Genomic DNA, 22,069 nt, shown 5'->3' on the forward strand with positions numbered 1-22,069 from the left:
TCTTTGTGCTTTAGGCTGCTTCAGCATGGAACAGAGAGGCCAGTGTGCAGCTGGCACACAGATACCTGATACTCATTGTGTGTTTGAGCTTGTATTGGTGTGTAGTATGTGTGTGGACGAGTTTAACTACACTTGTTTGTTTCAGAAGTCCCCACAAGAAAAGTAAACAAACAAAAATTGGGAACATTTTGTTAGTCCCCACAAGGTCAAATGCTATTTCTAGGGGGTTTAGGGTTAAGGTTAGAACTAGTGTTAGAATTAGGGTTAAGAGCTAGGTTTAGGGTTAAGGAAGATAGGATTTTGAACGGGACTGAATTGTGTGTCCCCACAAAGTTACAAAGTTAGTCATACAATAATGTGTGTTCTGCGCGCATAAAGGCTATGCAATGCCTGTACATGCATGAGTCAATAACCGACAACACTCATCTGTCAGGCTGCAGTGTAACAAGGTTAGGAGTCACACACTGCCTCCCCCTGCTATCAATGACAGCCACAAACACACACTACTGCTCTCTTAACAGTCAACATGATAGAACAGGAACTAACCCATTACTGGAGGAGAGAGTGAGGGTTATTAGCATAGTGGAACTAGGAGCGGGTGGAAAAAGAACTTTCTGGAAGGTCACACCCACTCCTGTCCATAGGGGGCACTCAAGGACAAAGTAGCTGATCTAGGATCAGTTTAACCCCCAACGCTAAATTAATTAGCCTAACCCTTAAAACGGGATGAGAACACCTGACGTGACCCCGGATCATGGTTAGGCAAAACGTCAATGGCAGCTACTCTGAGGTAGGCTGGGGCAGAGTACTATAGAGTAGATATATAGTAGTAGACCTCTGGTTTTACCTGTGGGACTGAGCTGGTGTAGACAGCTCTGTGTTCTGCTAAGACCGAGCCGTTGTGAATTCTAGTCTGACTTGACATCCACACAGGGAGACCGACAGAAGCCATTAGGCCGAGTCGAAAATGTTAAAACATGTCTGGCTGAGATATTTCACTGACTGGGGTTCTTATCCAAATCAGTTTCTATCAAGACCCGGCACTGAGCGCTTGGGCAAACTGGAAAGTACCTGTGTGGCGACAACACTGGGATTATGTCATTCTCTCTGAAAGAATGGCTCGTGTTGACTTCTGTTAATGATGAACTATACAGCTGCACACAATTTGAAAGTAAAACTTGCCCGCTGTGTTACTAGAGAACAGGGCTATTCAAATCTGAGCCTGGAGGTCCGGAGTACTGCTGGGTTTCTGTTCCACCCGTCCTGATAATTCATTGCACCCACCTGGTATCGCAGTCACAGATAAGAGGGGAAGATCGAGTCAAAGTACTACAGCTGATTATCAAAGTATCGATTTGTAAACATAGAACAACAAAAGGTGGGGGTTAGCTAGTGCTCCTCGGCTGTACCTGCGCCAAAACGCCGGTCATTGTCATCCAATAGTTCGTTCTCCATCTTCTTAAACAGTGAGGCAACATGTTTTCAGCACTTATTTCCATGACTGATCAAAACTCATTTCTCCCGTGCTCTCTCTCGTCTCTCTGCAGCAGACACACATGCACAGTCATATTTTTGGAACATCAAATCGGTATCGAATCGCAATGCATATAGAATCGTGCGTCGCAATGCATATCGTACGGGCACCACAGTGGATAACATCGAATGGCGAGGTCCCTGGCGGTTCCCAGGCCTAATCAACAACGGTACTGACTTGGGAGGTCCAGATTTGAATTTGCCTGCTATAGAACATGGTGGGACTGGTCAAGGTGAAACGGCCTCTATAAACCCTATTGATTCACTTCCAGATTGTTTGCAGCGTTTGTGAATCCGGGGGTCATGAGAACAACAACGGTATGACAGTAGCTTGCCCAAGGCGCGCGCTTCTCCCTCTCAAACTCCACGGAAACAAATCGTCGAGAAAAACGTCCAATCTGTCACGTCCGTCCTAAATCTCCCGCAATCCCCCTGTGAGCTGGCCGACTAATCAGGGCACAGGGATTCCCAGCCCAGCTGTGGGTGGGCAGCGTTCAGTGAAAACAAACAGGCGTCTATCAGCTGCTGACAGATTTTTTTTTAAACGATGATTATAGCATAGTTTACCACAGTACAACCACAACACAGATAGAGGAGTTAGAGCCAGCATTCTTTCCCTGGAGAGGGAGTCTCCTCCGCTGATGGGGTGTAAACCCTAACTAACGGATAGGGATTTACACAAATGGAAAGAAGAGCAATACACAGTCTGGACGGGCCTGCTTCCTGAAGGAGGGATAGCGAGAACGAACGGAGGTCTGAGGAGAGAGTCGATATTATCCTGCTAAAGGCAAAGCCGCATGATTTCTCTGAAAGATCGGGATCTAAGAGCGACTTGAGAAGTAGGAAGTTCATGGGAAAATCCCTACTCTCCAGTATTCAAAATGGACGCGTGTGTGTGTGTGCGTTACTGGTTGGATTCTGGGCAGAGGGACGAACATATTGAGAAGTGGTGGAGGAGGTTGCAAGGGTGTAACATTAGTAAAATAGAATTTGTATTTTCCTAGCTAGGCATGTATGTATTAAGTGCATGCATGTAACCAACTGTGTGTGTACGTGAGGGAACCAACTGTGTGTGTACGTGAGGGAACCAACTGTGTGTGTACGTGAGGGAACCAACTGTGTGTGTACGTGAGGGAAGGGGGGGGCTCTAACTGTGTGTACGTGAGGGAAGGGGGGGGCTCTAACTGTGTGTACGTGAGGGAAGGGGGGGGCTCTAACTGTGTGTACGTGAGGGAAGGGGGGGCTCTAACTGTGTGTACGTGAGGGAAGGGGGGGGACTAACTGTGTGTACGTGAGGGAAGGGGGGGCTCTAACTGTGTGTACGTGAGGGAAGGGGGGGGACTAACTGTGTGTACGTGAGGGAAGGGGGGGGACTAACTGTGTGTACGTGAGGGAAGGGGGGGGACTAACTGTGTGTACGTGAGGGAAGGGGGGGGGGACTAACTGTGTGTACGTGAGGGAAGGGGGGGGGGACTAACTGTGTGTACGTGAGGGAAGGGGGGGGGGGACTAACTGTGTGTACGTGAGGGAAGGGGGGGGGGGACTAACTGTGTGTACGTGAGGGAAGGGGGGGGGGACTAACTGTGTGTACGTGAGGGAAGGGTGGGGACTAACTGTGTGTACGTGAGGGAAGGGGGGGGACTAACTGTGTGTACGTGAGGGAAGGGGGGGGGACTAGCTGTGTGTACGTGAGGGAAGGGGGGGGACTAACTGTGTGTACGTGAGGGAAGGGGGGGGACTAGCTGTGTGTACGTGAGGGAAGGGGGGGGACTAGCTGTGTGTACGTGAGGGAAGGGGGGGGACTAGCTGTGTGTACGTGAGGGAAGGGGGGGGACTAGCTGTGTGTACGTGAGGGAAGGGGGGGACTAGCTGTGTGTACGTGAGGGAAGGGGGGGGACTAACTGTGTGTACGTGAGGGAAGGGGGGGGGACTAACTGTGTGTACGTGAGGGAAGGGGGGGGGACTAACTGTGTGTACGTGAGGGAAGGGGGGGGACTAACTGTGTGTACGTGAGGGAAGGGGGGGGACTAACTGTGTGTACGTGAGGGAAGGGGGGGGACTAACTGTGTGTACGTGAGGGAAGGGGGGGGACTAACTGTGTGTACGTGAGGGAAGGGGGGGGACTAACTGTGTGTACGTGAGGGAAGGGGGGGGGACTAACTGTGTGTACGTGAGGGAAGGGGGGGGACTAACTGTGTGTACGTGAGGGAAGGGGGGGGACTAACTGTGTGTACGTGAGGGAAGGGGGGGGACTAACTGTGTGTACGTGAGGGAAGGGGGGGGACTAACTGTGTGTACGTGAGGGAAGGGGGGGGGACTAACTGTGTGTACGTGAGGGAAGGGGGGGGACTAACTGTGTGTACGTGAGGGAAGGGGGGGGGGACTAACTGTGTGTACGTGAGGGAAGGGGGGAGGGGGACTAACTGTGTGTAGATGAACAGAACATGAAGCCACGCCTTCTTTCCCCAAACACACACAGTGAGAAGAGCCAAAAATTATTGGAGCGGAGAGAGGGGGATTCCAAGGATTCCTAACCAGCCGTGGGAGCGTGGGCTTGAATGGGAGTGGGAGTGTGTGTGTGTGTGTGTGTGTGTGTGTGTGTGTGTGTGTGTGTGTGTGTCACTGCTGAGGAACTTCTGGAATTTCTCTTGTTGACCCCCAGAGGACGGGGTGTGTGAAAAGGGGTGTAAAGCGTGCTCTTTTCCACACCACACACAGCCCTTATCTTTGGTGAGCCAGAGACACAACTGGAGACAAGGAGATAAGGGAGCCTCTACACTGCTCTGAAGTACACAAAGCTGGGTCTGTAACATTACACACACCACCTTGGGTCAGTCTCTGGACCAGTCTTCTGCAATAGGCTAAATCGGCCACTTCTGTTTGGTATGAGGGATGAACGCCTGAGCCTTTTGTGAGCGTCTATTACGTTTCTCAAACACACACACACACTTGGGTACTACTTACGCATTGCAGTATGGTCTCTTCTCAAAGCCTTTGTAATTCTTCATGTTTAGAGTCATTTTGCAGATCTCACAGCTGAAGCATCCTTTGTGCCAGTACTGTCAGAGAGAGAGAGGGAGAGAGAGAAAAGGGGGAGATTAGACATTCGTTTCACTGTTCTCAATGCTAGCACGGAGGACCTAAACCACACAGCAGGAAGTGCCATATTTGGATGAATAAGGCCATAACCATCTTAGCTGGAGGAAAGAGGGAGAACGGAGAGAGAGAGAGAGGTCTGTTTGTCGAGGCAACTTCCTCTGGACATCTCTACGCGGTGGTTATTTATAAGCCATGCCAGGGGGACGTGTGGCTGTGTGGCGAAAGAGGCTGAGGGCGGGCATGTTTGCAAAAACCCATGCCTGAAGCCCAGCGGCTGACTAGACACCGTTTAGAGCACAGAGCCACATCCACTTTCAGAGAGAACTGCCAACGTCCACCGTGGCACCCCACCCGCCGACTAAGCACCCATCTGTAAAAGTAAACTCCCTCATAGAACAAAGCAGCATTGTGGATCCCTGAACAGTTTTGATCGTGTTTTAGTGACGAAACCTGCTCGTTTGAGCAGCCTGGAAGAAAGTCCTGCCGTGGTGGATGGAGAGGTAGGTGTGTGCAGTTGGAAAGTCATTCCAACTGCCCCAGGCATCCAGCACTCCTTCTTCGTATTCCATTAACGCCACTCGTAAAACGGTCAGCCTATTCTCTGAAGAGGTTGCACAATGATGCGAACAGCTGAGGATAAACACGGTGTTTAATTAAGAGCCAAATGTCCTGAAAAAGGTTGTTAACCTAGTTGGCAGCATAATCAGGGACTCAAAGTCACGACCCCTTGATATTCCTGGCCTTGTGTGGAGATCGAACGTTACTCAGAAATACACACACACACACACACACACACACATCTAGTGACTGAACCAGTTTCCCTGCCCTGACCCTACTCACCCATACACAACACTGCCAACAGAGCACATTGAGCCCTCCTGATGGGATGACTGACTGCTGGAAAATACCCGTGTTCAGTTTGATTTGACCCTCTCTCTTCCTTTCTGTCCATCTGTTCATCTCCGCAAGCCCGGGTCTGCTTCTCTCCCTCGAACCATATTCACAACAGCCCTATCCTTCTTAGTCTCACACCCCCCCCACCCCCCGTCTCTCTCTCGACAGCAGGCTGCTCTGTGGCCTGAGGGTTCAGAGGGGGACCGAGGGAGGGAGGGGTGGATGAGAGCAATGCCAGGGAGTGAGGCAATGATCTGGCAGTTCCTGCAGTCAAGGGAAGGCAAAAGAGAGAGGGAGGAAGAAAGAGAAAGACACAGTCCGTATTAACATGGCTCTGGGGTATTCTCTACTCAGCCATCCCCGTTTCTCCCTCTTCCTTTCACTAAACATTCTCCACTACTCGCCTACACACACATACAGTGGGGCAAAAAAGTATTTAGTCAGCCACCAATTGTGCAAGTTCTCCCACTTAAAAAGATGAGAGGCCTGTAATTTTCATCATAGGTATACTTCAACTATGACAGACAAAATGAGAAAAAAAAAATCCAGAAAATCACATTGTAGGATTTTTTATGAATTTATTTGCAAATTATGGTGGAAAATAAGTATTTGGTCAATAACAAAAGTTTCTCAATACTTTGTTATATACCCTTTGTTGGCAATGACAGAGGTCAAACGTTTTCTGTAAGTCTTCACAAGGTTTTCACACACTGTTGCTGGTATTTTGGCCCATTCCTCCATGCAGATCTCCTCTAGAGCAGTGATGTTTTGGGGCTGTTGCTGGGCAACACGGACTTTCAACTCCCTCCAAAGATTTTCTATGAGGTTGAGATCTGGAGACTGGCTAGGCCACTCCAGGACCTTGAAATGCTTCTTACGAAGCCACTCCTTCGTTGCCCGGGCGGTGTGTTTGGGATCATTGTCATGCTGAAAGACCCAGCCACGTTTCATCTTCAATGCCCTTGCTGATGGAAGGAGGTTTTCACTCAAAATCTCACGATACATGGCCCCATTCATTCTTTCCTTTACACGGATCAGTCGTCCTGGTCCCTTTGCAGAAAAACAGCCCCAAAGCATGATGTTTCCACCCCCATGCTTCACAGTAGGTATGGTGTTCTTTGGATGCAACTCAGCATTCTTTGTCCTCCAAACACGACGAGTTGAGTTTTTACCAAAAAGTTCTATTTTGGTTTCATCTGACCATATGACATTCTCCCAATCTTCTTCTGGATCATCCAAATGCTCTCTAGCAAACTTCAGACGGGCCTGGACATGTACTGGCTTAAGCAGGGGGACACGTCTGGCACTGCAGGATTTGAGTCCCTGGCGGCGTAGTGTGCTACTGATGGTAAGCTTTGTTACTTTGGTCCCAGCTCTCTGCAGGTCATTCACTAGGTCCCCCCATGTGGTTCTGTGATTTTTGCTCACCGTTCTTGTGATCATTTTGACCCCATGGGGTGAGATCTTCCGTGGAGCCCTAATAATTGCTCCCACAGTTGATTTCTTCAAACCAAGCTGCTTACCTATTGCAGATTCAGTCTTCCCAGCCTGGTGCAGGTCTACAATTTTGTTTCTGCTGTCCTTTGACAGCTCTTTGGTCTTGGCCATAGTGGAGTTTGGAGTGTGACTGTTTGAGGTTGTGGACAGGTGTCTTTTATACTGATAACACGTTCAAACAGGTGCCATTAATACAGGTAACGAGTGGAGGACAGAGGAGCCTCTTAAAGAAGAAGTTACAGGTCTGTGAGAGCCAGAAATCTTGCTTGTTTGTAGGGGACCAAATACTTATTTTCCACCATAATTTGCAAATAAATTCATTAAAAATCCTACAATGTGATTTTCTGGATTTTTTCCCTCATTTTGTCTGTCATAGTTGAAGTGTACATATGATGAAAATTACAGGCCTCTCTCATCTTTTTAAGTGGGAGAACTTGCACAATTGGTGGCTGACTAAATACTTTTGTGCCCCACTGTAAGTCAGCCCACTGAAGCAGACACACAGCAAACATACAACCATTCAAACACACACACAGTAAATCGTGCAGTGTCCCTGTGGTGGGAAAAGGGCATTACGTCTTGGGGTATCCATCAGGTCCCTGTGTGTTCTACAGTGATACAGGCTGGGGGTATCATCAGGTCCCTGTGTGTTCTACAGTGATACAGGCTGGGGGTATCATCAGGTCCCTGTGTGTTCTACAGTGATACAGGCTGGGGGTATCATCAGGTCCCTGTGTGTTCTACAGTGATACAGGCTGGGGGTATCATCAGGTCCCTGTGTGTTCTACAGTGATACAGGCTGGGGGTATCATCAGGTCCCTGTGTGTTCTACAGTGATACAGGCTGGGGGTATCGTCAGGTCCCTGTGTGTTCTACAGTGATACAGGCTGGGGGTATCGTCAGGTCCCTGTGTGTTCTACAGTGATACAGGCTGTGGGTATCGTCAGGTCCCTGTGTGTTCTACAGTGATACAGGCTGGGGGTATCCTCAGGTCCCTGTGTGTTCTACAGTGATACAGGCTGGGGGTATCCTCAGGTCCCTGTGTGTTCTACAGTGATACAGGCTGGGGGTATCATCAGGTCCCTGTGTGTTCTACAGTGATACAGGCTGGGGGTATCATCAGGTCCCTGTGTGTTCTACAGTGATACAGGCTGGGGGTATCATCAGGTCCCTGTGTGTTCTACAGTGATACAGGCTGGGGGTATCATCAGGTCCCTGTGTGTTCTACAGTGATACAGGCTGGGGGTATCATCAGGTCCCTGTGTGTTCTACAGTGACACAGGCTGGGGGTATCATCAGGTCCCTGTGTGTTCTACAGTGATACAGGCTGGGGGTATCATCAGGTCCCTGTGTGTTCTACAGTGATACAGGCTGGGGGTATCATCAGGTCCCTGTGTGTTCTACAGTGATACATGCTGGGGGTATCATCAGGTCCCTGTGTGTTCTACAGTGATACAGGCTGGGGGTATCATCAGGTCCCTGTGTGTTCTACAGTGATACAGGCTAGGGGTATCATCAGGTCCCTGTGTGTTCTACAGTGATACAGGCTGGGGGTATCATCAGGTCCCTGTGTGTTCTACAGTGATACAGGCTGGGGGTATCATCAGGTCCCTGTGTGTTCTACAGTGATACAGGCTGGGGGTATCATCAGGTCCCTGTGTGTTCTACAGTGATACAGGCTGGGGGTATCATCAGGTCCCTGTGTGTTCTACAGTGATACAGGCTGGGGGTATCATCAGGTCCCTGTGTGTTCTACAGTGATACAGGCTGGGGGTATCATCAGGTCCCTGTGTGTTCTACAGTGATACAGGCTGGGGGTATCATCAGGTCCCTGTGTGTTCTACAGTGATACAGGCTGGGGGTATCATCAGGTCCCTGTGTGTTCTACAGTGATACAGGCTGGGGGTATCATCAGGTCCCTGTGTGTTCTACAGTGATACAGGCTGGGGGTATCATCAGGTCCCTGTGTGTTCTACAGTGATACAGGCTGGGGGTATCATCAGGTCCCTGTGTGTTCTACAGTGATACAGGCTGGGGGTATCATCAGGTCCCTGTGTGTTCTACAGTGATACAGGCTGGGGGTATCGTCAGGTCCCTGTGTGTTCTACAGTGATACAGGCTGGGGGTATCATCAGGTCCCTGTGTGTTCTACAGTGATACAGGCTGGGGGTATCCTCAGGTCCCTGTGTGTTCTACAGTGATACAGGCTGGGGGTATCCATCAGGTCCCTGTGTGTTCTACAGTGATACAGGCTGGGGGTATCATCAGGTCCCTGTGTGTTCTACAGTGATACAGGCTGGGGGTATCGTCAGGTCCCTGTGTGTTCTACAGTGATACAGGCTGGGGGTATCATCAGGTCCCTGTGTGTTCTACAGTGATACAGGCTGGGGGTATCATCAGGTCCCTGTGTGTTCTACAGTGATACAGGCTGGGGGTATCATCAGGTCCCTGTGTGTTCTACAGTGATACAGGCTGGGGGTATCATCAGGTCCCTGTGTGTTCTACAGTGATACAGGCTGGGGGTATCATCAGGTCCCTGTGTGTTCTACAGTGATACAGGCTAGGGGTATCATCAGGTCCCAGTGTGTTCTACAGTGATACAGGCTGGGGGTATCCTCAGGTCCCTGTGTGTTCTACAGTGATACAGGCTAGGGGTATCATCAGGTCCCAGTGTGTTCTACAGGATTGTAGAACAAGGAGTGTTTCCAGAACATATAGCAGGGTTTCCTGGATGCAGTTAATCCACTACAGGACAAAAGCATTTGACTTAAATCCATGACCCCCATTCGCTCTGATACCTTTTCAGAATTCTAGTCTGGTGTGTTCTCACACTGGCTTTTACGGACGGACCACCCAGGGCTGTGTGTGTGAAGCTGCTGACCAGCAGAGCCGGGCTGAGGCAGACAAAGGAGTGGGCTCATTCTGGACACCGGCCCTGAGCTCTGGTCAATGGAGCTCTGATCCAGAGCCAGCCAGCAACACTGGGCAAAACCTACACCCCGACCACACTACACAGGCCCAGTCAGAGAGATAGGACCCACTGGCGGATGCATCGTCTCCGCCTCTCCCTCTCTGCCATATCAAACCCCTGACAGTTCAAACACAACTACCCACACAGCGGTTTCCATTTCTACTAAATCTAGGCCTCAGCTTTTTCCAGATGCGGTGGCCATTTTTAGTCTGTCCACCTGTCTAAATATTCATCCCAATCTGACGTCTAAACTCCAGTCTCTGTCTGTTACCACACTCTCCACATTCCCTCCGGGCATCACCCCTAATCTGTAATCCCAATATGTGTTATGGAGGAGCGACGGATAAACCAATGTGTGTGACTGCGGGTTGCTAATGCCTTCAAGCGGAGGGGTAAAGGTAAGCTGAATGGCAGCAGTGGACTTTGATCCTGTGTTTACCGGGGTAAACTCAATATTGACCTTGGGTGAATTCCAGCGCCATAGAGAACAGGCTTGGATTGCAGCCGCGGCAAAAATAAATTCTACCCGGCCTTCACCCAACCTGCTAACCCACATTCCACCAGGTCAGGGCTACCCACCCTCCCCCAGATCCCATGACCGTCTCTGGGGCTAACACACTACTGAGCGAGACAAGGAGAGATTCATTTAGAACGAGATGATGATGAGTGTCAGTGTTCAGACTCCAGAAGAACCCGGCCGGGGTCTGGGCGGGTGCTGAGGCTGAGAGGCTGGGATCTGGCAGTCAGTAAGAGAATCAGGACACTGCAGACACGGAGGCCGAGAAAAATGTAACTCTGTAAAAAGCAGGACTGTCTCCCTGCATCAGCGCAGCTCCGGGGTCCAGGACTACATGTTGTGAACGTGCTCGGGCAGCCTAACGATCCCTCAGACTGTGGCCGAGACCCCAGCCAGTATGGACAGACCCCAGGCTATAGGAGGCACTCCAGACACGCTGTCTGGCTGTGTGCACACCCGGTAGGGACAATTCTAGACTCACAAGGTTTTCAGTCACACACACACACACACACACATACTCATTCACTGTGTGTGTGTTGCCTCAGTGAGCCCACATCTGGCTGCCACTAACTCAGTGTCCCAAACTGGGTCCTTGGGACCCTAAGGGGTGCACGTTTTTTTTTTTTTGCCCTAGCCCTACACAGCTGATTCAAATAAATCAACCAATCATCAAGCGTTGATCATTTGAAGTCAGCTGTGTTGCGCGAGGGGCAACAACCACAACGCGCACCGAGTTTGGGAAACGCTACAATAACTCACTGATGCCCACGGTTAATTATTGACCTACTTGATGCAGTCGCTTTCACCACACTCAACCTCTTATGTTGGCCAGCGGGAGAAGCACAGCACTCGCTAAAGTATGCACTTAACACTCATACACAGACCACTTGTGTGTGGATCTGCTGTAGTGTGCTTAAACAGAGACACCGCCTGCCCGGCACCAAACCATTCTGAAATCCCTGACTGTGGAGAGCTGAGACAGACTCAGAGCATTTTGGTAAAATGTTGACTCACTTGTTTCTTGACAGGAAGCACACACCCAGCTTGAGCTGTTCATTTACACTTCGTCTGAACAGTCCCCTTTTCCACAGTCTCATCCTAAATCCTCCATCTCACACACAGGACAACAGGAGAAACAAATTGCTCTGTACTCCTATTAATAGAGCCATAGTATTGAGAGCAACGGGTGTCCCAGTTCCGTAGACACACATACAGAGGACAGAACCTCAGGTGACTGACTCCACCATGGACCCTGCCTCTGATCTGAGTCACAAATGGAGGCGACTGGCTGGAGGAGAACCAAAAAAAAAAAAAACTCACCCCTCGGACAACATGAATCAGCTTTTAAATATAATCCATTCCACATTTTGCCAGCCCGTTTAAAAAGGCCTAATCTCATTTCAGTGGGAAACCATTTCTAGACACTACCAGTGAATTACACGACTTGTTTGTCTGATCGGACAGTATCAGAAAGGCCTATTTGAATAAGATCAACTGACAGATCATCAGTGTTAGTCGTTGACGCCGTGTATTTGAATGAGCCTGTTATAAAACAGTGTCTGTAGAAAGGTCCAGTCAGGGCTGACAGGCGGTAGGCAGACGAAGCGTGCAGAGAGTTCGCACTGTTGATCCTGATGAGATAGCCAGGAGGGGGCTATTTGGGGAGGGGGGGGTTGCATATGTTTTTTTGCAGAGCAACAGTGCATGATGAGGCTTGTGCCTGTGGAGGTGTGACTGCATCAGCTAAGATGATGAGGAGCGGGGGAGTGGACATGATTCAGCTACATGGGAGGAGTCGGATTTGACCTCTCAGCTTTTCTTAAAATGATGGTGGTGGTATCTCTGTTGGTTCAGAGTCCGATTGCATTCTGACCTTTGACCTAACTAAGACTGCACTGTGTACCATGCAGGGATGTTTCTGGATCAAGAGGTGTTTAAGTTGGTGGGTGTGTCAGGGGGTGTAAAAGATTATTGAGCCCCCCCCCCCCCCCCCCCATTACATTTTAGATGTCCCCCATCATAACTTACTTTAGCATTCTAAGCGAATTTCCTGAAATTCTATACATTTCCAATTATATAGCCCCATCATCTTTTCTACATACTGTATACATTTGATTTAACTCGTGTCAGTTTACACTGAAAGCATTTCCCCCAATGTAATTACATTTTCTTTTTTTAAACAGTTTAGACTTAGGCAACCCGAAGGAAAAAAATTACCCAACCCAAGGATTTCAATGTCCGAGGAAAAAACCAGTCACGGATTAATACTATACACTGGGCGTTACGGATGAGGCACTCCTCTGTTCCCGAAAGGTCATATCATAAGTGTTTGCTAGATAGAACACAGAGCATCAGACAGCTGTGCTGGAGCCACAAAAAAATCTTAATCTTATCCCCCAGGGCTCTATTTTATAATAATATCTGGAGAGTGATTAGACCTAACCATAACCAAATATATATATATATATTTTTTTTTAATGTATGAAAAGGCACACAATTTGATCATCTAAAAACACACCTTGAAGGAACCTCACTGATGAGGTGAGCCTTCCTTCGCCTGTTTATGCATGCTTTATATGGCTGCATTTTGTCCAGTCTTGTTCATTTGAATCCTCTGCCCTGCATTTACACAGAGCAAAATAAGCTACGGCTTGTATCTAGAAAAATCTGTACGACTGAAAGTCCTAAACCAAAAACCCAAGGCTGTGACCTTTTATGATCTTTAACAAAAAAACTTTTATCGAGTTAGCTTATCGGCGCGTTCCGACATGTTACCTTGCATGTTAAGAGCCGATATTTGAGCCGGGACCGGGGACAGACTTTTTGTTTTGTTCTTCTTTAGGACCTTATGTGCTCGCTTCCCCTCCCTGAACCTGCCCTTCTTCCAGGGTTGAGGAAGATCACAGGTTTCTCTCTCTCCCTACTCTACCTGTGTGTGTGTGTGTGTGTGTGTGTGTGTCTGCTTTTTAAAGAGGAGAGGAACTTATCTGTGAGCTTCTTCCCTGCTAGGCCTTCACTCTACTTCCTTGCACACTGCCTAGGCTGCTGTCACACACATTTGAAGCCACAGAGCAGACGTATAGTGGTATGTATGTCACAATGAAATATTGATAAAGCATGCAAGAGTCCTTGCAGAACGGGTTGCGGATAGGGAGAGAGAACGTCCATCGAAAAGAGAAAAAAAAGCATAGGTACGAGTAACAGACACACGCAAAGGCACAGGGTAGAATATTGAGTACGTGATTACCTGTATACAGAATCTCCCACACAGGAAATCATTCCATCAATATAACAGAGACTCTCAGAACGCAGAAACATCATCATCTGTCTAGTACTTGCACACAGTCAACCAAATTCAGTCTTTCAAATAGGAATACACGCACAAAGCCATGTTTCCAGGCTTGGTTCAACCAGTTTTGCATAGTGTGTACAGTCGGCACTCTGGTTATGAATAACCTACTATCTGGCAAAATCCCACCTCCTGCAGTTAACATAACCATTACAGCGAGGCTCCAGGTCCTCAACAGCACTCAGCTGCTTCGATAGCTAGGAGGACTTGTCAAAAACCTCTGAAGCATAGTACTGCATTACTAACAGGCAACGTCCACATATTGAAAGCAAGACAGCTGAGTATGCCTAATCTCTTTAGTCTCACATAACATTCATTTCCTGTCTTTACACCTCATCCTCAGGTGCCCCCTCCTGCAGATCCCAGCCCTGTCCCACTATAATGAAATGCAGGGCGGCAGACAAACAAGCGTCTGTGGCCCAGCTTCTCCACAGCACAGCCCCATACATTACACCAGAAGACAGTTTGTCAGGTAAGCAAGTATTCAGCGGTCGCCGAGGGAACCGCACACTGCAGCCTTGACTACCGTCACCTGAACCAGACTGGGGGAAAACTGCCGCCCTTCGCGGCCGGCCTCGTCTGGTTTAAACAAACGAGAAGGGCAGCCGGTGCCCAGGAGGGGAATAGGGAGGTTGTTTTCGTGTGTCTGAGGAGGAGAGCGCTGATGCGGAATAGCAGCTAAGACAGACAGACGCTCCCTGGGCTCAGAGTAGCAGGCTCTGCTCCTGTGTGTAGCTCAGAGGGGGAGACAGGCAGCACAGTAGGCCTCTGACAGAGCACATTTTTATGGGAGTGTCTGTCTGCCGGAATGTGCGCTGCTTTCGGCACGATTTTCCAGAGAACACGGTTGCGGTTCTGCTTGTGTTCAGTAAATAGTTTGCATGAATGTGTAGGGTGTTGTTTTATTTTGGGATCTACATTTTAATCCAAGGCGAGGGTTGTCAATTTCATCTACATCCTGTTGGACAACAACAAGGGCCTTCTTCTAGCACAACAGGGAGTATGACGAGTTCAAACCCATGGGCGTGCAGTGTGCACAAGTATTGGCATCTCTGATAAATGTGCTCTATCGTCTCTCACCAGACGCTCCATCTATCGACCCAAACAGATAACACCCACTTACGGCGATCGGCTCCACAAGGCCTTCCCAATGCCCATTAGGCAAATGATACGCTCGGCCCCGGCATCACTAGACTAGAGTGTGTAGGAAATGCCAATGCATCCTTCTCTCACCACAAAAGGTGACCCCGCCCACATCCTCCACTAGATTAATGCGATGTGCTCCGTGCGCTCTGGCAGCAAAAAGAGGGACCACATGAGAATATATGATTATTATAGCCTTGGTCTATCCGGTGGGCAAAAAGAAGTGGCGACAGGGATTGTGTGGTTCAGCCTGATTGACGTGCCATAAAGGTAGTGTCGTTTCAGTTGGCAGCAGAACAACATGCTGCAGAACGTGTTACTGCAGTACTGAGTGGCAAGAGACTAAACAGACAAGACCACGATAGTACAGTGACTGTTTTCTAATACACTCGCTAGGCTACGCATGCACACAAAGCCCACACAGATGGATGTTGTGATAGACATTGTGTGAACTTAATAAAATATAAAGTTAATTTCACTGAACGTGTGAAGTATGGCTCTGTTCCCTTGGTGTTTTAAATCTTCCACACCCTGATAGATTACACTTCCTTATCCGGGGTAGCTTGTGTGAGCTGCTAGCAAACACTGGATTTTGATAAGGCACTCTATTGCAACTGAACAACCCCAAATTATTGTTTCTACTTGGAAACAGCATCCTGAAAAACCAAGATGCTTAGCTTGAGTTAAATTGACACGGATTTAAATTACACAGTGAAGTTTTGGCTATGGAATTGGCGATGGTAACGCATCACACATGTTAATCTCTGGATTTGGGGAGAACTGAAACTAACATTAGCTAAATAACTTTGAAATCACGAACATACTAATTCATCTCTCTATCTAGCGTGGTAACGTTACGTTAACTGAAATCATCATTTTGGACTAACCTAGTAGGGTAGATTTTACAATGCAATGTAGTAGTAGTTCATCTTTAGTGACCAGCAAACTAGTTAATCATAATTGATCGTCGTATGCCATCAATCACAATCTGATACGGACTACTCTGATGTTCAGTTGATGGAAATGCTAACCACATTCCTGTCTTTGATAACGTTAGCTAGCTAGCCATACGTTAACGCAGCAAGCTAAAACTGACTTGTTTGTGGTGAAAACAGGAAACGCTTCGTTCAAGAATTCAAATGTGAAAATCCAACGTGGCAAATGTAAAAATTAAAAATCAGATAATTTAAACGACTAGTTAGCTAGCAAACCTAATTAGCTAGTTAGCTAAATGTTCAACAAATCAAAGAGCAAGCTAGCTAACGTTACTAGTCGTTCACAATCACATACACACAGACAGGTAACGTGCTATCTAGCGAATGTTAGTTAGCCTACCTGCCCGGGCATCACAAATCATTAACAAACACGCTAAAGATAATTGTATTGATAATGGAATGTATAATACACTAACAGAAGAAGGTGACTGCGAATTCATATGCTTAGTTGCAAATAATTTTTTTCTTACCTTGTCCAGACAATTCACTTTTTCCGTAGGGTACACGACTGTGCCACATCTGCCACACGACGGATTCATGTTTGAGGAATGCTGTTTAGCTGGATAAATTAGACGATAAAAAAATAACTGTCAAGTAAACGTGTTCTTCCCAAACAATACGGGTCGAGTTTGACGGCTGGATTTATCAAATCCCGGAGATTGTTGTCGTTCTAATCGCACAGCTGGCTGTCAGTACACGAACCAGACACGTAAAGCGCGGGCACGGCACCTCTCTTTCCAATGCCGCGCTCCCGAGGAGAAAGGAAAGGGGGCGGTCCCACAAGGAGACGCTTGATTTCAAAGGCGGCGTATATAATTGGATAAATCCTGTAATCAGATATCAATCTATGGAGATCGATCAGCGTATACTATATTTGATACTTAAATCCAACACAAATAGCAATACTCAATGCTTTTAAGTTGGTTGATTCCATGGAATGCGGAACTAGATTTTTCACACCACCATCACTGGTCATCACTAGTTATTACAGCCACAAAGTCATAAACCCCGCCCATTTCTGCATTTTATCTTCTTAAAATGTGATTTTTAACCTAAACCTAACCCCAACCTTAACCCTCAACTTAACCACACTGCCAAACTTATGTCTAACCCTAATATTAAATTAAGACAAAAAATAAAATGTGTGTTTTTATGAGTTTTTTCGATAGAGCCAATTTTTACTTTGTGGCTGTGCTATCCAGTGGAAACCACCATTACCGTGGAACAAGCGCACGAAAAATCGTGTACAATGACATATAGAAAAGGTATCTAGAATACAGGCCAACGCTTTTTATTTCACATGATGATCATGACATCTGCTACAATCTGTATGTAGGCTACTGTGAAGGCCTACATGGAATAAAGTTGCAAATAAATTTGGTTTGGGTGACATCTGCTGTCGCAAATCAGAATTGGTTTCACTGGTAGGGGTGCAGAAATTATAGGCCCACTACTTTTCTGGTTGACATAACAAATAAACATTATTCATTCAAATGCCTTTATTCTTTGAAAGTACTGTATTTCAAAACATGATCCTCAATCTGGGTTTAATTTATAAGGTAAAAGTCTTGTATGAAGAGCACTCTGCCGTTTTGAAGTCATTGAATTGCAATTTATGAAATACATTCTTGGCATATACAGTACCAGTCACAAGTTTGGACACGCCAACTCATTCAACAGTTTTTCTTTACTTGTACTATTTTCTACATTGTAGAATAATAGTGAAGACATCAAAACTATGAAATAACACATATGGAATCATGTCTGGATAAGAGCGTCTGCTAAATGACTTAAATGTAATGTAAATGTAGTAACCAAAGAAAGTGTTAAACAAATCAAAACATATTTTAGATTTGAGATTCTTCAAAGTAGCCACCTTTTGCCTTGATGGCAGTTTTGCACACTCTTGGCATTCAAACATTAACTATACAATAATAAAAAAAAGTTGGAGAGTTGATCATTGAAGAACATCCACAACCGGTCTTCGTTCTTGTCATGGAAGTGCAGGGATACAGAATCCTTCATATGTGTTTTTTCCATGGATGCTGATAGTCATAATGTACCACAGTTTATTCCAGTTACACATCCCATGGAGGTGTGTGGTAAATGGTGAGACAGCAATCCGTACCTGCTGAGAAACTTGGATCTCGTCCACACCCATACTGAACAAAGAAATTCTAGCAAAGCCTAAAAGTGGCCTCTTCTCATTTGTCCCTTTCCCTAAAACTTGAGTCGCGGATGTCTAAAAGAAAAGTAGAAGACTTTGTCCACCAAAAATTATATAAAATGCCACCCACTTTTTAGCCAACAAAGACAGGGACTATATTGAGGTGATTATTGAAAAATGAATGAACAGAAAAACATTATTTGTGTAATGGAGTAAGGGATGTGTGTGTAGCTCTAAGCTCACTCCTTCCTCTCCTACAAACTAATTTTTATCTCCTCATCATCCAGTTGCTCCTCAGTCCGGTCAGCACTGGCCAGCTTCCATGATGCCCTCCTTCTCATGACCTTCGACCTCCACCTCTGCGTAGCTGGAGTGGAATCCCTGCTTCCTGAACTTCATGGATGGCCAGTAGCTGTTGCGTCGCTATTGAAATAAGATCATACAGTTCATTGTTTTAAAGGTTAAAGAGAATGGGAGGAGAAGTCTACATTTAACAGGACAGAGCTGGTTGAATGTGAGCCCTGTTAGTGTCACTAACCTGTAATAAGTAGAGGGGTGAAGCAGCAGAAGGATGAGAGTTGACGTAAAGAGCCAGCAGTGTCAGAGCCAGCAGTAGCACCAATGCAGCTACTACACCTGCTATAACTCCTGTGTGAGCTGACCCGTCGTGTTGTCTCGGGGGGCCTGTCTTCACGTCTAACCAGGAAAGAGAGACAATGTACAATCAAAATCCTGTAACATGGCTCCATACACACAATTCAAAGTGAATCACGATCCCATCCACCTTTACCATTGTATAGAATCACACGTTTGGTTTCATCTGCAGGAAGCTCAAATGTAGGATCAGTTTGAATATTGAGCAGTTAGGACTCAAACTGCTTCCATTGTTATTTTCCTGAACTTCATTTCTGTGCAATTTCTTTGCATGTTCTAAGAACACTCAGATTACTGTAGGCACTGGCTAAAGACAGACACTGAGCACTAGAGCATTACTATGCAGGGCCTTCTAGCTCTGTTTAACGCTGCTGCATGCACAGTTGAACTCTGATACTCCGATATAAACCCTCCCAGGCACACTCATTTACACACTTGACTTACTCTCCGTGGCAGGGCCTTCTAGTAGGGGCCCCAAGGGAGTGGTGACCTCAGAGTCTGGGGGAACTGAAGGGTCAATGGAGCTGTCTGGTCTCCCCATGGAATAATCCTCACACGTAACATCTTTGGCCTGTCCATATAATGGATGGGAATTGTGGTCTTAACAGAGGAAGCTGAGACTGTGATTTACATTTGATGTACAGTACATGTCAAGTATGTGAACGTTCATTGACATTGTCCAATTCTACCTGTTCTGAACAGGCGTAGTCCAGCCACTCCTGCCTGTGTCTGTCCATTCCGTCTGAGCACCTGAAACAGACACAGATGTCAAACACAAAGAAACAAGGACTCCTTTATTCAGATAGTGACCTTACACTCCTCTCCTGCTCACCTCTGGAGGACGTTGCACCAGGTACAGCCAGAGGTTAGGTTGGACGAGAGGCAGAGTTCACAGCTGTCATGCTGCAGACAGGCTGGACAGATGGAGGGAGAGACAGAGAGACCTGGGTTTTGATTCTGCAGCGACATGATTGGCGTTAACATTATACTAAGCGGTGCCTGTGACTGGTTATTGAGGATGAAATGTCTGAGAGGACTGTATGGGGGATAGAGATTAGCTGCTTACTAGGCAATGCAGTGAACTCAAAGGCAGAGTTGTTGGTGATTTTAGTTGTATCGATGTCCACCCGATGGTACTCGTAGAGCCGACGTTGGGCATCTATGTGAGAGATATCATTTCAGATCATTTAAGCAAAAGTCTTTGACATCAAAGATTTGCCAACCTGGATAACTGTGGGTTAGGGTTAGGGAACCCTTTTGTGCTAACCTGAGGATTGAGGGGATGGCAGGTTTACCATGAATGCATCTGACAACCCTGCCTTCACTTGGTGCTCAGCAGAACTTATCACCTCCACTGGCAAAGGTATCTGACAGAGCAAGATTGACAGGTAGAGAAGAATGGACAGAGAAACAGAAAAGTGTGACTGTGTTATTAAGATGGAATACATTAAAATCAAAGACGTGTTGAACAAGATTCATAAGTGTGCATGTTGTAAGTCTCTCTCACATCTCTGTAGCTGAAGGTGATGGTCCCTGTGAGGTGCAGGGCAGCCTGGAAGGTGTATGCCCCCTCTGCTTCCCTCCCATGGAGTCTCACCCGCTCCCACTGCACCACAAACACCTCACCTGTGGTCAGTACAGGACAGGTCACACAGAGGTCAACCAAGGGTCAAAAGTCAAATAACAAGCGCTGTCTGAATGTTACTCTATGGCTCACCATTGTCCAGGTACTGCACAATAGACTCCTTGGAGAAGCTGGGGTCAAAGTTGGCCATGAGGGGGGCGATGTACTGTGTTGCTGTCAGCATGCGGTGTGTGACCTCTCCCATGAAAATGAACCCTGGGGAAGGTCAGAGATCAGGGTTCTGTGGAGATGCATGGCAAGTGGCAACTGGTAGTTACAATAGTTCATTCCTTCTAGGTTTTGACGTAAGTAACAAGCAGGGAGTAGAAAGGAAGCATTATGATAAGTGGCTCCATCTGAGTTTGAACAACTTGCCATGTGTCGGAAGAATAATGAAATGTACCTCCTGTTGCTATGGTAATCTGCCTCAAGTAATGTCCGTAGAAGGGGAAGTCAAATGAGAGGGCGACCTTCTGGAATACGAGGAAGAGAGAGAGGGAGGGAAATGAAATGCGCGTGCGCGTGCGTGCACGTGCGTGCGCGTGCGTGTGTGTATCTGTGTGTATGACTCACCGCAGCCTGTCTGTGTGTGTTGGACAAAATGCCATGCATTCTGACTTGGCCATACTCTAGGTCGTTTAGATCTACCCAGAGTTCATCTGTGCGCTGGTCATCAGGGCCAAAACTACGCCATGAGTAATACCTACCAGCGTCCTCCTGTTATAGAAACAGTAGAGGTGAGTGCAAGAGGGGAAGTTGAGGGATGAGACGGGAGAGATAGAATAATGGTGTGAGAAGGGGTGGAGAGGAGATGTTATAAGGAACAGCAACAAGCAACATTTGAATGCAGGCCCACATAAACAAACAAACAAACACATACTCTACATTGAGTTCCAGTCTCCAGTTTATTACATAGTAGTATAACAAGAGAGGGATACTACATATAAAGAATGCAGGGTGCATACTAAATAAGTGAAGGGGATACGCTTTTAGAAACCTTAGGATATCCTTGAATGTCTTGGACTGTACATTTCAGCAGCAAGGTTGAAATGATTCACTGCAATTTGCTTTGATCTACATTGTTCAACTCTTTTCAATATACCCTCTGCAGTCTAATGCGGTTCAACATTGATTTGTTTTGTCTAAGGCCAGCAGGGAGCAGTATTCTACCACCACAACTGGAACATGCGAATCTCACATTGACATACTGTATGTACACATCTTGCCCACACTAGTGTGTTGTTGGACCACTGCCCCAGCGCCACTCACCACTAAGTGTGTCATGTTGTCTGGTAGGGTGTCAATGGTCAGTCCTCCTCCCAGTACTTCCCTGGCCACCCTGGCGTCACCCAGCCACGGCTCTCTGGGGGTCATGTGTGATGGCTTCTCATGTCCATTCACATGATACCGCATCTCTGTCCAAAACACAGTGAGTCAGTGACACAGATCAAGTCAGTGTCAGTCAGAAGATCCATGTTTGAACCCACTCGGTCAAATTATAAACAAATCAAGCATTTGCTTTAGGCAGAGTTGGAGAAGATTCTCTGAAAATATTTAACCAAGCAACCAATTACTTCTCACTGGTAGAAGTTAAGCTACACTCAAGCTAGCCTTAAGAAAAATATA

The 22,069-nt window shown here is 47.1% G+C and overlaps 2 protein-coding genes across 2 annotated transcripts in view; both read right to left on the bottom strand.

Moving 5' to 3' along the window:
• Positions 1-16,745, bottom strand: part of LOC120034498 (LIM and SH3 domain protein 1-like) — a 37,068-nt gene extending 20,323 nt beyond the window's left edge. The window contains exons 1-2 of the mRNA XM_038981087.1: positions 16,469-16,745; positions 4,498-4,592 (exon numbers count right to left, since the gene is read on the bottom strand). Of these exons, the coding sequence (XP_038837015.1) occupies positions 4,498-4,592; positions 16,469-16,537 (164 nt within the window). The 5' untranslated portion in view covers positions 16,538-16,745. The remainder of the gene's footprint in view (positions 1-4,497; positions 4,593-16,468) is intronic.
• Positions 16,746-18,468: 1,723 nt separating this feature from the next.
• LOC120033962 (plexin domain-containing protein 1-like) lies at positions 18,469-21,856 on the bottom strand. Its single transcript, XM_038980361.1, has 12 exons — positions 21,713-21,856; positions 21,017-21,160; positions 20,847-20,916; positions 20,537-20,659; positions 20,327-20,445; positions 20,087-20,186; positions 19,886-19,978; positions 19,652-19,733; positions 19,509-19,569; positions 19,264-19,390; positions 18,704-18,861; positions 18,469-18,588 (listed from the first exon to the last, which is right to left on the bottom strand). Exons 1-12 carry the CDS (start codon positions 21,854-21,856, stop codon positions 18,469-18,471), a joined length of 1,341 nt encoding a protein of 446 aa, XP_038836289.1.
• Between the last annotated feature and the right edge of the window lie 213 nt (positions 21,857-22,069).

Source organism: Salvelinus namaycush, chromosome 41 (genome assembly GCF_016432855.1).
Source record: "Salvelinus namaycush isolate Seneca chromosome 41, SaNama_1.0, whole genome shotgun sequence".
In the NCBI taxonomy this organism is placed as follows: Eukaryota; Metazoa; Chordata; class Actinopteri; order Salmoniformes; family Salmonidae; genus Salvelinus; species Salvelinus namaycush.

Bases quoted from the DNA above. Each gene is read 5' to 3' on its own strand.
- LOC120033962 (XM_038980361.1), bottom strand. From the start codon at position 21,856: ATGCGGTATCATGTGAATGGACATGAGAAGCCATCACACATGACCCCC. The intron at 19,979-20,086 runs GTTAGCACAAAA...TCTCTCACATAG, and splicing joins GCCATCCCCTCAATCCTCAG to ATGCCCAACGTCGGCTCTAC. The intron at 19,734-19,885 runs GTAAGCAGCTAA...CCATCTGTCCAG, and splicing joins TGAGTTCACTGCATTGCCTA to CCTGTCTGCAGCATGACAGC.